Source organism: Schistocerca cancellata, chromosome 1 (genome assembly GCF_023864275.1).
Source record: "Schistocerca cancellata isolate TAMUIC-IGC-003103 chromosome 1, iqSchCanc2.1, whole genome shotgun sequence".
Lineage (NCBI taxonomy): Eukaryota > Metazoa > Arthropoda > Insecta > Orthoptera > Acrididae > Schistocerca > Schistocerca cancellata.
Window position 1 is genome coordinate 419079303 of NC_064626.1, and position 18098 is coordinate 419097400.

The window sequence follows — 18098 nt, forward strand, 5'->3', positions numbered from 1 at the left end:
GAAGCAGTTCCAGTCACTAAGAGGAGAACGAACAGAAAAGTAATGAACTATGTCACGGCGCAGAGTCCTACAAGACCTTTGATGTAGAACAAGGCATTGTGACTTGAAAGCGTTTTGTACTGGAAGAACACTCCAGGAAATGAGACTAAAAATTACTGCAATCAAAATAAAATATGCTCGTTCTGTATTGAAGAAATAAAATCTGTCACTGATAACGATTTGGAATCTTGAAAAAAAAAATCGATATTCTTTCTCTATGCGATGCGTAATAGCGGCGCCGAAGTTGGAAGCTCCTTACCAAAACGACATTGTATGGATCCGGTTTTCGCAAGAAGATGCGTTTGCTACACGCTTTGGAAGCAATGCGTACGTGGGAACTACAAGTACCGACGACTCGGACAGCTGCTTGTCTCAGGAAGCTTCTAAACGAATATATGGCGGAGCGCAGCCGAAGTAGTTATGCTCAGAAAGATAGAAGACTTTGTTGCTAAATAATGGAAATGTTTATGGCCTACATCTAATTTTTATAAAGAGCGTTAGATGAAATACGAGAGAAGCTAACATACCGTAAGCTGTAAGAGCACCGAAGCCAAGTCGATTGATTTCGTAATTAGAAAAGACAAATGTAGAAAACATTTTTTAAACAAAGCGCTAAATCTGATCACCCCTTCTGGGGAAAAGTGTGCTATTAACTTTAGGATGGATCAAATTAGATCTTCTAATCTTCTTAAATGTTCAATTCTTCTGCTTTGCTTTCTATATTGAGGTAAACAGGGCGGTCGAGGGACCTCTGTTCTCCCAGACGGAGAAACCAAAAAAAATTTTTATGAGAAGAGTGGTCGAAGATGATCAATCAGAAGTATGTACACATAGCTCTGTCTATGGATCAGAATTCTAGGATAGACCTGGAAATTTTCAAACAGAAAACAGATGGAGCAAGTGAAAGACTGCATAACGTATGCTGTTATTGTTATCCTGCTAAATGCATAGTAGTGAATAAATAAACCATGCACACCGTGGATGGTACCATTTCAGCCTGATGGCAGTGATAACACGGCACTGTAGGTCGAGGTTGGGAGACAGTAGTGAGCTATGAAAGTGCTTCAGTTCTGGCGTTTACAGAGCAAATTAGAAATACCGGAGAATAAAACAGTAAATACTGTGCTCATAGGAAAATTGTCTTTTATAAACAAACAATCTGTTATGAAACAATATTATTATGAAAATACCCGCAGTAACAAGGTAATTAGTGCTGCATATTGATTAACAAGAAATATTTCGTAAGCGTATTATATTTTTCTGCCAACGAGTCATTGGTCTCACGAATAAAATTGTTACATTATCGGCATTTAGTGGTCAACGAACTGGCAACGCATGTAATCGTCGTTTTGTCCTCAAATGCCGCTCTTGACGTGTAGTACTTTAAAACCGCCAACGTAGGACGCTAACGACTACGACTGTGTCATGAAATATGATTGTCAGAAATAAAACGAAGTCCACAATACTTCACTCACGGACCTCTTTCGACACAATGTTGTTTTTCCAAAAATTATAACAATTGGCGACAGTAAACTTCCTCTGCTCCTGAGCGCAATCAGATTACATAAAAAAACTGTACTTTATCGAGAATATGTCTCGTCGCCTGTCTATATACACGCAGGACAACACTTGTCAAACGAAAATAAGGTGTTGGTAGATTGCTGAGGAACATAATACTGAGACTGACCAAAGCCTAAGGATCACTCCTGTAGGAGCTTTAGAGAAAGGAGCAAGTCCCGTGACATGTAACGGGAGAGGATATGAGTATTGGGTTGCTGGTACAATAGCGAGAGGTATATGATTTCTTCCCTAGTGTTAGGAAACCAAACGAACCGCATTCACCCTCCAGGCTGTGTGATACGTTACCTTACGGGAATAACAGCTTTAACTAACTTGGTCAGGCCAAGTCAGAGGGAACGTAAGTTTTACGCTGAATGTTGTCGTTTATGGCACACCTGTTTCAGCAAAATCGTTCACCTGCATGTTAGGTGCTATCTCTGGCGCCCGCATTTGTAGTTGCTGTGTTCACTAACGGGAATGGTTGCACGGCCACTGAGGACGTGGCCCTAGAGATAAGCTGCTCACAAGCTGACGAGCCCCGTAACAGAAATAAAATAGTGGGTTATCAGTAAAGCTGTGAATTCATTGTATTTTACCTGTTATATTCCTCTGTGCCTTGCAGGAAAGAGTTTAAGGAGATAAAGAAAAAGAGAAGCTTGACAGTATGTACCTCGGAGTTGGATATCTGCAGGGCGCTTCATTAAATTACATGATTTGCTTTTAGTGAGAATCTTTTTTCTTGTAAAAAATCGTCTATTTGAATTAAAAGGTTGAGGTTTCCCTGTTGAATGTGAGCACAACATTCACTAAATAGCGAAACGACGTTGAAAGGGTTGCTATAATTTTTCCTTTTCTCTTATTTATGCTTTCTTGTGCAATCTTCACACTGAATCTGTTTGGCTATAAAGAGAGGAAGATTTTGTAGTTCTTAGAAATTAAACTGTGCTATAATCAAATAAAACTTTATTGTGAAAGTAAACTGTGTTACAATCCAATGAAACTATTTGGTTACAGAGACCTTTTCAAGTCTCAAACATCTATGATGTATGGTTGCAGACTTAAGCGACGAATGAAAATTAGTATCAAGACCGGGATTCGAACCCGGTTCTCCTGCTCACTAGGTATATGCATTAACCTCTACGCAGCCCTGCCATAGTGGCTCTGCACCACTTCACGCTTCCCTCCTCAATCCAAATTCGCATTCACATCTCAATCCACTTGATATTTCCTGTAAACTCGAACAGCATTGCAGAGGTTCTCCAACTATATTGGAGTAGCACCTTAGCTTGTAACGATACATGAGATCCTGCCTGAAACGCAGGCGTAGATGCTTTAATCAAATGAAACTGTATGAGTCCAGACAAGTCCCGGACATCTACGACGAGAAGGGAGGCATGGTAGGGTAGTCCGTGCAATTGTGTGAAGCTACTGTGAGCGAGTGGCGCAGTGACTAGTTCATCTGCCTAGTGAGCAGCAGACCCGAGTTAGAATCCCAGCCTGGTACAAATTTTCATTCGTGGTTTCAGTCTGCATATATACACGATAATTTCTTTGAGCACTCGTCGGAATTATTTTTGCCTTCATAACTTGCATAGTTCTCAACATACTGATTTTATTAATATTGTGGACGTCCGTTAAAAAAAGGGTTTGTCTTGGAGGTAGGACACAACCCATGGGGAAAAAATATAGTAATTTCCAGCTATATTTTTGTCCCCACCTTACTACAAGAGCTGAGTGTATTTTGACGTCTCTCAGTCGGATAGTTGCTGTAAAACACGAGTCTCTACTTCACCTGTCTCCTCTTTTTGCCAAATTTCCAGTCGCTTCCTCTCATATTGATATCTATCCGTGTCTGTACTGAAATATACGATTAACTTCGCCAGTTTAGACTTTAAATAGTGATCCTCTCCACGTTTGTGTTGTACGCCCTGGACAGCATAATCGTAACTATTACCGGATTGAGAAGTCAAGCCCGGCAGTATCAAATGAAGGCAGTAGTCCTCTCAGCCAGGACAAGTCAACCTACTCCGCTAAAAGTCTAGTGTCGTTAGGTAGGGTACTGTTACGCAATGCCTTACCAGAGCGCAGCCTAAGCAGATGTTCGACAATAATTCCAGTGATAAGTCTCGAAACCCACGTACATTATTAATTATACAGAATATTTCAAAAGAAGCATTTAGAAATATTGTAAAATGCTTGTGGAGGAGCAAACAGAGAGTAGGAACCTGTATCTGGGAATGATAACACAGTGCATCGAAAACGTGGAAACCTTCATACAACATTAACCAATTTGTTTTAGCATAGGTTCCACCCTGTGCCAACAATTTTTTTATCATTTTCTACCCCAGTTTTTTTTTTGCTGAAATCACTTCATCCTCAGTGAGCTTTTATTTGGTTTCTATTAAATAACAGGAAATATTGCAATATAATTTCTAAGACTTTCCCGGCGATATGTTGTCATCTCGTAGAATCGGGTGTACTGCCGGTGGTCCGCGTCGGGCGGATTCGATCCGGGGCTTGCACGCCTACGCGAGTCCAGGAAGCAGCGCATTAGCGCTCTCAGCTAACCTGGTTGGTAAGCTATACGTGCAATTACGTGTGATATTAACGGTGTGTGTACTTCACAAACTTTTTTGTTTTTGTTTTTAAAGAGAAAAGGTCCCCCAGGCAGTTTTAAGAAAATGTGTTTTGTACTGTGATTTGTTATCTGTCGCGTAAATGAAATTTATCGCAGAAGTTCTTAAATATTTTTGCATGGTATTTGTGTTAGTTCATTTTCAGATTGCCATCTGAATGTTAATCTGTTCTGCCTTTGTAAGAGTTGAATAAGGAAACTGAATACTACTGAATATTTCTCACCGTGAGTGGTTTTGGCCAGAATTTGTTTGTACACTGATGAGCCAAAACATTATCACCACCTGGTTAATAGCGTGGTGTTCCACTTTTGAAACACAGTACAACAGAGATTCTGCTTGGCATGGATTCTAGAAGCCCCTGACAGCATTCCAGAAGTATGTGACACCACATATCTAAGCACAGGTCAAGCAATTTTCGAAAATTCTGGGATCATGGTTAAAGGCACGAGGCTGGAGCGCAATATGTGTGCCAATGGGCACATATCAGGCACATTTCTTGGTCAAGACATCAATGTGAGATCACTACAATGCCCCTCAAACCACTATAGCACGATTCTGATCTTGAAACACGGACAATTATCCTGTTGGAGAAGTAGGAGAAACTTCAAGCACGAAGTGATGCGTTAATGTTCAAGTGCCTTCGATTACCGCCACATATCCCGTGGGGGCCCAACTCAGTGTATTCTATAGCATAATTCTGCCCTCACGGGCCTGCAACTGTGGTTCCGTGCATGTCTCGGGCATCCATTCGCCTGGATGACGGCGTTTAAGAAACCAGCCGTCGACCTGCTGCAGCAAAAATGCGATTCACTCGACGTGAGGCAAGTTTCTAGTGATCCATGATGAAACCTCAGTGGCGCTGCGCCCACTGCAAACATAACTGACGATGCCGTTGGATCACCACAGGAACACGTAGGGGTCGTGTTACGTGGAACTTCATATTCAACAATGGCGTTTGAAAGGTGTGCTCCGAAATAGTTGTGCCATCTTCAGCGTTGCACCCTGCCATCTCATCTGCCACAGATAAATGCCTGTCCTGGATTACACAGTGAGGGATTCTTCGATCTCTACGTTTTGTGATGAGACGCCGTCGTCCAATATCATACGGCCAAATCGTTATTTCACCAGTTTTCAACCACTTTCCACAGGCGCTCGCGACAATTCTAAGCCAACAGGCGACCACAATTGCCGTTCTAGAGACTCTCGTTTGCAGCCGCATGGCCGTAACAATGTGCCCTTTGTCAAAACCTGTCATATTAGTGGATTTCCGCAATTGTGGCCCGTATCTTCGCTCTGTAATGACTGCCAATTCGCCTTTCTTCCATTTACATTCTTTCCTTACTGCGTCACGTGCCGGCTACACCACAAGGAGGCATTCAACTTCGCGGTGGGCAGTGGTCATAATGTTTTGGCTCATCAGTGTATTTCTTCCGTAGAAAACACGGTGGAGATCACGGAGCATGCCTAAGACATATTTGTTTTAAATTGGCTTTCCTTCAAGATTTACTTTAGAGAATTACTAATTATTGCGATGAATTTGCAAGCTCTTATTACGTTTAAATTAGTTGTTTTTTGATGACTGTTTCTTAATTGGGAGTGCTCTTTAACTGTGAGGATTGTTTATTATTTAAATTTTGCATAGATTCCGAAAACATCGACCATCTAAATCAAACTCACATTTTCCTCACATGACATACTGAAAGCGTTGGATCAAGGCAGTGAGATAGAGGCAATATTTCTTGATTTCCGAAAAGCATTTGATTCAATACCACGTACAACACCTAAGCTTATTATCAAAGGTACGATCATATGCTATATCAAGTTAAATTTGTCAATGGATTGAGAACTTTTTGGCGGGAAGGACCTTGGATGAGGAGTCATTGTCAGATGTGGAAATAACTTCGGGCGTGCCCTAGGACAGGATATTAGGACCCTTGCTGTTCATGTTTTATATTAATGACCTTGCGAACAATATTATAGTAACATCAGATTTTTGCAGATGATGCAGTTATCTATAATGAAGTCCTGTCTGAAAGAAGCTGCATAAATATTCAGTCAGATCTTGATATAATTTCAAAGTGGTGCAAAGATTAACAATTTGCTTTAGATGTTCAGAAATGTAAAGTTATGTACTTCATAAAACGAAAAAATGTGGTATCCTACGACTATAACATTAGAGAATCACAGATGGAATCGACCAGCTCATACGAATACCTGGATGTAGCACTTTGTAGGAATATGAAATGGAAGGATCATATAGGCTCTGTCGTGGGTGAAGCAGATGGCAGACTTCGGTTTATTGGTAGAATACTGGGGAAGTGAAATCAGTCTGCAAAGGAGATTGCTTGCAAGTCACTCGTGCGACCCATTATAAAACATTGCTCAAGTGTGTGGGACTCGTACCAAAGAAGACCAAAAGGAGATACAGAGAAGGGCAGCACGAATGGTCACAGGCTTGTTTGACCCGTGAGAGAGTGTCACAGAGATGCTGAAGAAACTGAACTGGCAGACTCTTGAAGATAGACGCAAACTATCCCAAAAAATCTGCCAACAAAGTTTCAAGAAACGGCTTTAAATGATAACTCCAGGAATATACTACAACGTCTACGTATCGCTCACGTAGGGATTGTGAGGACAAGGTTAGAATAATTACAGTGCACAGACATGGATTCAAACACTCATTCTTCCCACGATCCATATGTTAATAGAACGGGACGTACCCTCTCCCATACACCTGACTGTGGTTTCCGGAGGATGGATGTAGATGTGGTTGTAGGAAAGTTCAACCTTTATACACTACTGGCCATTAAAATTGCTACACTATGAAGAAATGGAGATGATAAACGGGTATTCATTGTACAAATATATTATACTAGAACTGACATGTGATTATATTTTCACGCAATTTGGGTGCATAGATCCTGAGAACAACCACATCTGGCCGTAATAACGGCCTTGATACGCCTGGGGACTGAGTCTAACAGAGCTTGGATGGCGCGTACAGGTACAGCTGCCCATGCAGCTTCAACACGATACCACAGTTCATCAAGAGTAGTGACTGGCGTATTGTGACGAGCCAGTTGCTCGGCCACCATTGACCAGACGTTTTCAATTGGTGAGAGATCTGAAGAATGTGCTGGCCAGGGCAACAGTCGAAAATTTCCTGTATGCAGAAAGGCCCGTACAGGACCTGCAACATGCGGTCGTGCATTATCCTGCTGAAATGTAGGGTTTCGCAGGGATCGAATGAAAGGTAAAGCCACAGGTCGCCACACATCTGAATTGTAACGTCCACTGGTCAAAGTGCCGTCAGTGCGAACAAGAGGTGACCGAGACATGTAACCAATGGCACCCCATACCATCACGCCGGGTGATACGCCAGTATGGCGATGACGAATACACGCTTCCAATGTGCGTTCACCGCGATGTCGCCAAACACGGATGCGACCATCATGATGCTCTAACCAGAACCTGGATTCATCCGAGAAAATGACATTTTGCCATTTGTGCACCCAGGTTCGTCGTTGAGTACACCATCGCAGGCACTCCTGCCTGTGATCCAGCATCAAGGGTAACCGCAGCCATGGCCTCTGTACTGATAGTCCATGCTGCTGCAAACGTCATAGAACTGTTCGTGCAAATGGTTGTTGTCTTGCAAACGTCCCCAATTGTTGACACAGGGATCGAGACGTGGCTGCACGATCCGTTACAGCCATGGGGATAAGAACCCTGTCATATCGACTGCTAGTGATACGAGGCCGTTGGGATGTAACATGGCGTTCCGTATTACCCTCCTGAACCCACCGATTCCATATTCTGCTAACAGTCATTGGATCTCGACCAAAGCGAGCAACAATGTCGCGATACGATAAACCGCAATCGCGATAGGCTACAATCCGACCTTTATGAATGTCGGAAACGTGATGGTACACATTTCTCCACCTTACACGAGCATCACAACAACGTTTCACGAGGCAAGGCCGGTCAACTGCTGTTTGTGTATGAGAAATCGGTTGGAAACTTTCCTCATGTCAACACGTTGTAGGTGTCGCCACCGGCGCCAACCTTGTGTGAATACTCTGAAAAGCTAATCTTTTGCTTATCACAGCATCTTCTTCCTGTCGGTTAAATTTCGCGTCTGTAGCACGTCATCTTCGTGGGGTAGGGATTTTAATGGCCAGTAGTGTATAAAATTAGCAGAACCTATGGTACCATTTCCGGATAGCAAGTTTCATATATTGAGCTGGTGTTTTGTTATTCTACCCTTGGCCAGTGGGGATTTCAGTATCCAGTATTTTTATTTTTGTTGGAGCTTTTTTAAGTTTTTCAAGGCTTATTATTTCATTGCAGCTCCGGTTGATTCTAAGCTCATACACGTGCGACACAAAAACGCAGGGGGAACTGAATTTTTCTTTTGTAGTTTACACGAGTCTGTAGTGTACTTTACAGTTGTTGTGTTTCCTGAGAGACTGTTGTCGAGATAATAGTGTCCCCAGCAAGTATCTGTGCGTGTGTGTTGTCAGCTGAACGCGCTGGAGTGCGCGGCGGCGCTGGGCGGCAGCGTGCGGCCCAAGGTGTTCTCGTACAACGCCGTGTTCGAGCCGGCGGCCACGCAGGAGGACGTGCTGCAGTACTCGGGCGTGACGCGCCTCATCGACATGGCCGTCGACGGCTACAGCTGCACCTGCTTCTGCTACGGCCAGACCGGCTCCGGCAAGACGCACACCCTCACCGGGCCTCCCGGACTTGTGAGTACTGCTTCCTCAGGAGCGTCGCTTACTTTGTGAAGCGCAGTAGTTTGTTACATGTTGCGTTGATCATCTGGCGATTATTTTATCGAAATGATATGAAACGAATCAGTTTACAAGATATGTATGCATGATTGGTGTTAACATTAATAATACAGTATTATATTTTTAGTCTTACTCCAGCAACTACACTTGAAAACAAGGTGTTTTCAATTTTTATTTTATTTTTGTTGAAGGAGTTATCTAGGTGAAAGAAATTATTTTGCGTTAGATTTAAATGGAAGTTGCAACTAACTAAAGAAGTACTGGCAGCAGTACTGCAGTACACACGCAGTGGGTGCAGAGGTGGAATTATACAAGCCTGCAATCCTGATTCTTGTCATCGAACGTAAAATCTTCCGCGTGGTTAGTACATGTTATTTTCAAGGGCAGATACACTATGTTATCAAAAGTATCCGGAAACCTGGCTGAAAATGACTTACCAGTTCGTGGCGCCCTCCATCGGTAATGCTGGAATTCAATATGGTGTTGGCCCACCCTTAGCCTTGATGACAGCTTCCACTCTCGCAGGCATACGTTCAGTCAGGTGCTGGAAGGCTTCTTGGGGAATGGCAGCCCATTCTTCACGGAGTGCTGCACTGAGGAGAGGTATCGATGTCGGTCGGTGAGGCCTGGCACGAAGTCGGCGTTCCAAAACATCCCAAAGGTGTTCTGTAGGATTCAGGTCTGGACTCTGTGCAGGCCAGTCCATTATAGGGATGTTATTGTCGTGAAACCACTCCGTCACAGGCCGTGCATTATGTACAGGTGTTCAATCGTGTTGAAAGATGCAGTCGCCATCCTCGAATTGCTCTTCAAGAGTGGGAAGCAAGAAGGTGCTTAAAACATTCATGTAGGCCTGTGCTGTGACAGTGCCACGCAAAATAACAAGGGGTGCAAGCCCCCTCCATGAAAAGCACGACTACCCCATAAAGCCACCGCACCAAATTTTACTGTTGGCACCACACACACTGGCAGATGACGTTCACCGTGCATTCGCCCCACACCCTGCCATCGGATCTCCACATTGTGTACCGTGATTCGTCACTCCACACAACGTTTTTCCACTGTTCAGTTGTCCAATGTTTACGCTCCTTACACCAAGCGAGGTGGCGTTTGGCGTTTACCGGCGTGATCTGTGGTTTATCAGCAGCCGCTCGACCATGAAATCCAAATTTTCTCACCTCACGTCTAGCTGTCATAGTACTTACAGTGGATCCTGATGCAGTTTTGAATTCCTGTGTGATGGTCTGGATAGATGTCTGCCTATTACACATTACGACCCTCTTCAACTGTCGGCGGTCTCTGTCAGTTAACAAACGAGATCGGCATGTACGCTTTTGTGCTGTACGTGTCCCTTCACGTTTTCGCTTTACTATCACATTGGAAACAGTGGACCTAGGGATGTTTAGGAGCGTGGAAATCCCGCGTACAGACGTATGACACAAGTGACACCCAATCACCTGACCACGTTCGAAGTCTGTGAGTTTCGCGGAGCGCTCCATTCTGCTCTCTCATGATGTCTAATGACTACTGACGTCGCTGATATGGAGTACGTGGCAGTAGGGGGCAGCACAATGCACCTAATATGAAGAACGTATGTTTTTCGGGGTGTCCGGATACTTTTGGTCACATAGTGTGTATATATATTCATCGGTTTGGCTTTGGTTTTGTCATGTCTTTTCAGTGTTCTGTTTTTATGTATATTGTCTGCTTTAGGTTTAGCATGCTCTTTGTAGATTTTGAGTACTATATCAGGGTCGAAATTATTTTTTTCTGTGTTACGTATTGTCGTGTTGTAATTTCATTTTTTTCTTTATTTTTCTTCCAGTGGTAAATTTATAATTCCATCGATCGTTGATTTAAAGTATGCATATTTGTGCGACCTCTAATTGTATGTTTTCTGTAAATTTCAAATTTATATTGATTATTATCATTGGTTAGTTTTAGATCTATGTGGGATATCAGGTATAATATTCACGAATGACATTTCTACCCTCAGTGAAAGTTAGAAAGAATAGCGGGACATGTTAAACGGAATGAGCAGTTTAGTTAGCACACAGTATGGATCGAGAGTAAACTGAAGAAACGGGAAGGTAATGAGGAGTAGTAGAAATGAGCTTGGTGATAAACTCAGAACCAAAATTTAGATCTACGAAGTAGAATTTTGTAGCGTTGGATGAAAAATAAAACATTACAGACGGAAAAAGGAAGACATAAAATGCATACTAGCACAAAGAAAAAAAAGACCCACTATAACTCAACATAGTATCTAATTTAAGGATGAAATGTTTGAGGATGTTCTTTTCTAGCATAGAATTAAATGGAAGAGAATCATGGACTGTGGGAAAAGCAGAAAAGAAGAGAATCGAAGCATTTGAAATGTGGTGCTATGGAAGGATGTGCAAATTAGGTAGAGTGATAGGACGTGACACGGTTCTTCGCAGAACCGCCAAAGAGAACATCGTTGACAAGAAGAAGGGACGGGGTTACAGTGCATGTGTTAACTCCCCTTGAGGGAGTGTAGACAGTAGAAACTGCAGGGAAAGACAGAGATTGAAGTACGTAGAACAGATTTGTTGCATACAGGAGCTAATCTAAGAGAAGAAATTGGCACAGGAGAGAAATTCGTGTCGGGCCACATCAAACCCGCCAGATACTGATGACGCAAAAAAAGTCATCACGCTATTCTCAAGAGCAGACGTTTCGAACCCTCTGTTAGGTTTCCCCTCGGATGTCTTAATGAGGTTCCCAAATTTTTATACTATTACCCATCTAGCTGTTGCAATTTCTGAGCAGCAAGGCCTGATTATACGAGTAATAAGCTGCGGGTACAAAGTCGCTTGAGAGATTTCAAATATTTATGGTACAGTTAGAGGATTTTGATACTGTTAATCACGTGACTGATGCAGTTTCTGAACAAGCAAAGTGTGAATAAACAAATATTAAGCAAGGGATACAAAGTCACTTTAGTAATGTCAGAGAGATACAGAAACTGAGAGCAGGGAGAAAGGAACTAACTGCACAATCGGACAGTGGAGTAATACACTGATGTGACAAAACTCATGGGACAGCGGTATGCACATATAAAGATGGCGACAGCATCACGTACGCAAGGTATGAAAGGGCAGTGCATTTGCTGAGCTGTCATTTGTACTCATGTGATTCTTGTGAAAAGGTTTCAGACGGGAATTAACAGTTCGAGCTAGGCGCATGGGACATTCCCATTCGGAAACCGTTAGGGAATTCAACATTCCGAGATCCAGAGCGTCAAGAGTGTGCCTAGAATACGAAATTTCGGGCGTTACTTCTCACCACGGACAAATCAGATACCGAAAGCTTTCACTTAACGACTCAGAGGAGAGGCATTTGCTTGAAGTCCTCAGTGCTAACAGACAAGCAACACTGCGTGAAATAAACGCAGAAATCATTGTGGGACGTGCGATGAACTTATCCGTTAGGGCAGCGCCGTGAAATGTGGCATTAATGGGCTATGACAGCGAACGACTGACGCCGAGTGCCTTTGCTAAAAGTACGGCGTCGCTTCCAGCGTCTCTCCTAGCCTCGTGTCCATATCGGTTGGACCTAGACGACGGTTTACCGTCTCAGAAAATTCCAGATTTCAGTTTGTAAGAGCTGATGGTAGGATTCTAGTGTGGGAGAGACCCCATGAAGCCATGGATCTAAGTTGTCAACAAGGCACTGTGCAAGCTGGTGGTGCTGTGGGCTGGGTTTACATGGAATGGACTGCGTCCTTCGATCCAACTGAACCGATCATTGACTGTAAATGGATATGTTCGTTTACTTGGAGACCACTTCAGCCATTCAACGATGGAATTTTTATGGTTGAAAGTGCGCCACGTCACCAAACCAAAATTTTTCACAATTTGCTTGAAGAACATTCTAGACAGTTCGAGCGAATGATTTGGCCACCCAGGTCGCCCGACATGAATCCCATAGGACATTCATGGAACATAATCGGAAGGCCACAAAATCCTGCACTTCCAACACTTTCGCACATATGGACGGCTGTAGAGGCAGCATGACTCAGTATTTCGGCAGGGGACTTCCAACGACATGTTGAGTCCATTCCACGTCGTGTTGCAGCAAATGGTTCAAATGGCTCTGAGCACTATGGGACTTAACATCTGAGGTCATCAGTCCCCTAGAACTTAGAACTACTTAAACCTAACTAACCTAAGGACATCACACACATCCATGCCCGAGGCAGGATTCGAACCTGCGACCGTAGCAGCATCGCGGTTCCGTACTGAAGCGCCTAGAACCTCTCGGCCACTGCGGCCGCCTGTGTTGCAGCACTTCGCCGGGCAAAATCAGGTCCGACACGATATTAGGAGGTATTCCACGACTTTTGTCACGCAAGTGGAAAGGTTGTTGTGTTGCTGAACGAGACGGTACGGCCTGTTTGAGTCAAGATATGTTTATATCGCGAGAGCAAATTGCGGAACATCGACTTGTGGACGTATCTGGGCTTGTGTAGTAGAAACAATGATTGCAGTCAGATAGGGCAGAATGTTGCTCACGTGTTAGGGTCAGAGATATTACCTGTATCGAACGCGTTGCAAACTTTATTAGTTGTAACAAGAATCGTTTAGACAGTATTCTGTACTCGCGTTCTATGAAGACAGTTGGCGAGGTGGCTCATACGAGTTGCAGAACGGAAAGAAGTCGAACGACATCGATCGGTAATGACTACCTTTTTGCCGCTGCCAACTTCAGTTAGCAGACAGTACCGAGTGTAGTGACACGTGGAATTAACGGCCCTTAAAATATTAAGTGCAGCTGAGTTTGAAATCGCTTTGACACACTAGAGCCATTGAGTTAAGTGTTTTCCGCTAGCTAACGTTAGCAGCAACCGTAAAGCAGTCGGTATTGATCAAAGACAATCGATTTGTACTTCTCTAACGTCTTCCATCAGCTATCTCGCCGAAAGTCTCCTTAGAGTACGCGTATAGTCTGTAGCAAGTAGAAATTTGCTGCGTACCTGAATCTAGGAGTGGTAGTAGCAGTAATAATAATCGTAGTTGATGCAGTGCCGGAAGATGACTGATAACAGCACAGAAGAGATCAGAATATAGCGCAGAATAAAAACAGATTATGATGTACAAGGAGATGAAGGGTTCTTTTTCTGAACCAGGAGTGGAGAACCGACTGTGAAAGATGACTGATACCACAAGGAAAATCACAGAGTGGCGTAACTGCGTAACAGTAGCGACCGAACTAACGTTGGTGTGGTAGGAACAAAAGTAGAAAAGTATAATAGTTTATTTAGCAAATAACCTCAAAAGAATTTTTAACTCTGCGTTAAACCTTCCTGATTACACTGAGGCACTGAGCTGACAAAAGACATTGGATACCTCCTAATGTAGCGTCGGATCTCCTTTTGCCGGTGTAGAGCCGCAACTCTACGTGAGATGGACTCATAAAGTCGTTCGAAGTCCCCTGCGGAAATACTGCCCCATGCTGCCTCCATAGTCGTCCATAATTGCGGAAGTGTTGGTGATGTTAGGTTTTGTGCATGAACTAACCGCTCGATTATGTACGATAAATGTTCGATGGGACTCATGTCGGACGATATGGATGGCCAAATCAGTCGTTCGAATTGTCCAGAATGTTCTTCCAACCAGTCGCGAACAGCTATGGCCCAGTGACATAGCGCATTGTCATCTACAAAAATTCCATCTCCTATTTGGGAACATGAAGTCCATGAGTGGCTGAAAATGGTCTCCAGGTAGCCGAACATAACCATTTCCATTCAGAGGACCCAGTCCACTCCATGCAAACACAGCTCACGCCATTATGGAGCCACCAACAGCTGACACGGTGCCTTGTTGATAATCTGGGTCTATGGCTTGGCGGGGTCTCCGCCACACTCGAACTCAACCATCAACTACTACCAACTGAAATTGGGACGGTTTTCTAGTCGTCTAGGGTCCAACCGACATGGTCTAGAGACCAGGAGAGGTGCCACAGGCGATGTCGTGCTGTTAGTAAAAGCAATCGAGTCTGTTATTTGCTAACATAGCCCATTAACGCCAAATTTCGCTGCGCCGTCCTAACGGATATGTTCGTCGTACGTCCCACATTGTTTTCTGCAATTATTTCACTCAGAGTTGCTTGTCTTTAAACACTTACAACTCTAAGCAAGCGCCGGTGCTCCCAGTCCTTAAGTGAAAGCCCTTCCCTACTGCGTTGTTCGTGGTAAGACGTAACACCTGAAATTTGGTGTCCTCGCCACGATCTTGACGTTATGGATATCGGAGTATTGCAGTCCCTAACGATTTCCGAAATGGACTGTCCAATGAGCTCCAAGTACCATTCCAAGTTCAAAGTCTGTTAATTCCCGTCGTGCGTCCATAACCGCTTCAGAAATCTTTTCACATGAATCAGCTGAGTACAAATGACAGCTCTGCTAATGCACTACCCTCGTGTACCTTGTGTACGCCATACTATCGCCATTAGTACGTTTGCTAACCCACGACTTTTTTTCACATCAGTGTATTTAAACTGTGTGTCTAGTACTCTAATCCGATCGTTTGCCACCCGAACGCAATGCTCTTGCCGACTAAACTTCCCAGGAACGACTCACGAACTGACCTGACAGCTGCCACTGACGCAGGATTGCTGGTAAGAACATTACTCGTAAAAAAGCAAACGGCTGAATTCGAGTAGCGGTATGCCACCAAGTTTTAATGTGTCAGGAAATGACAACTGTGAGTACAAACAGGAACGGTCAATTTTTATCACCAATATAACAAGCTGTAAACAAATGAACAATCAGTCAAAAAAAGGTCCTCTACTAACGCCTATAAGTTATATGGAAACAATGACGCATTTCTGTACCATTTGTTAGTAGTACTACAAACATTTCCAGTTTTCAGATACAGTTATTTTTAGGATTCGGAAGAGGTATATTTCTGTAGAAGATATGACAACTAGAAAGAGAGTATGTTTTGGAGATTAATTATTTAACGTTTCGCTTTATCATTAAATAGTACTTTTTACAATTATCTCAAGTTACAAGCTACTTTTCGGGGCACGAAAGTAATGTACTGATCTCTCCGTCATCACCAGCAACTCAGCTGGATCGCCAGGTTAAGTTCACAGAGGACATCCTTGTACTACATGGTGAACAGACTGCTCTTCAACGCCCAGTCACAATTTGGAGATGATATTTTCTTCCTCTCGTGCAGAGAATCAGCACACTTGCCAGTGCTGTTAGAAGCCGACCAGATCTTGCGTGGCTGTTTAAAGCCAACTGGCGTGGTCGATTGCACGGCATCCTAAATTGTTCTGTCGTAGCATTAATCGGCCATTTGTGTCTCAGGCAATCATTATCATAAAAGCCGTTGGTAACAAACATCACTACAGCTTCCAGGGATTGGTGACGAGAGCAAAGCTTTCCTTTACTGAATGCTGGAATGTCTCCGTAACAGGAAGTTGATGATTTTACTGTAGTGTTTTTGTACTTACTTACAAGTGCACTTTCCCGCCACGGGGATGGGGGTGGTACGTGCCTCAGTACGGGTAGCGAGGAAGAAGATGAAGTTATGATTATTCCACTTACACGACGCATGGCACGGTTGAGCTGTGTATCAATAAGTGTCGTGTAAGTACTACTCATCCGAACTGAGGAGAAAAATTCCGTAACAGGGTACAACGGTGCTCTGAGACTGGTGGTACAGGTGGTCTCCATGATGTGCCACAGAGTTTCTGGTGAACCTTATTTCGAATATCGATTTTGGCAGCTGCTCTTAATAGATGTTGTTTGTAACTGAGCGTTCTATCAAGCGAAACTTCTAGGGCTTTCGAGTTTCTGTCTGAGTAGCCTTCCACCCAAGTACACCGTCAGCTTTTTGTTGGCTACCTTGTTGCTTAGTTGAAACGTTGCGACTTCTATAAATGTGAGCAGAGTTTAGGGAATGAAAAGAAATTTCGTAAAATAGTGAACGTGATTAAAGCAGGTAACTTAATGTTACATCATCTCCTTGTTAGATGAACTTTGCTATTCAGTATTAGTTTTATTTTGAAGAGAATATCTACAACATGTCGAAACTAGTTATCGGAATGGGACCAATATGGTGTGTGTCTCAAACATTGATTTAGTGCGTTTTACTAACAGCAGTCACGGTTTCCCTAAGACTTCACTTATTAAAAATTAGGCATGTAGATCAAACTAACAATTATGACAATGGTTAAGCGATTTTGAGTATCGTTCTTTTAAATTTATCAGAAGCCAATTTTAAGTGGATTATTACAGTGAAATCATAGTAACGCAAAATGGAAATTTCTGCTCGAAGTTTGCGGGAAGGTGATTATGAGCTTTCCGGTAAGTAAAGGAGCATAGAAATTTCAAGAAAATGCCTCCGCAAATTAGTTAGTCGGAGTTAGTGATTTTTTTTTTTTTTTGTGATGATGCTATGGACCTGTTTACTCAACTCAGTCGAGAATCTCTAAAATAAAACATAAAACTCAATCACTGAAACTGAAAAACAGCTAGGGGTTCCAGTTCCTGGCTTATTTCTATTTAAGCTGGTGCTGTTTTTGAAGTGTGCATGTTGCGCAGTTCGACCAGCGGCCCAACCCGTACTCGGAGGACCACGGGCTGGTGTTCCGGTCGTTCGTGCACCTCTTCAAGCTGCTGCAGGAGCGCCGCGACTGCCACTTCGTTCTCAAGGCTTCCTTCCTCGAGATATACAACGAAAAGGTACGTCACAGATCCCTATAGGCTCTGAAGCCGAGCGATGTTAGTTGCCGCTAACTCTGCTTGTTCATTACCTTAAAGTGTAGTAATGTAATTTCTGTATGTAACTAACACAACTATCTTGTCACAACAAGTTATTGGCAGTTTCCTCTCTAGTGTCTGTGCGTGTGTTTTTCTTTTGCACTCTACTGGAGCTCTTAGGAATACGTGTTTGCTGGACTGTGCTGTAAAGAGAAAGAGACCATGTTGGCTGTACAAGAGAATGGTGGGTCTCGCCATTTCGATAATATTTTCTCAACATTTGACTGTGTTTGTAGTACTGGAATAGGAAGCGCTTGAACACAGCTTGTG

The 18098-nt window shown here is 43.3% G+C and overlaps 1 protein-coding gene across 1 annotated transcript in view; it reads left to right on the forward strand.

The window, feature by feature from the left end:
* The window catches only part of LOC126161568 (kinesin-like protein KIF12), a 605396-nt gene that overhangs the window by 274298 nt on the left and 313000 nt on the right, over positions 1 to 18098 (forward strand). Inside the window, exons 5-6 of the mRNA XM_049917513.1 lie at positions 8759 to 8983; positions 17610 to 17750. Coding sequence (XP_049773470.1) covers positions 8759 to 8983; positions 17610 to 17750 — 366 coding nt within the window. The remainder of the gene's footprint in view (positions 1 to 8758; positions 8984 to 17609; positions 17751 to 18098) is intronic.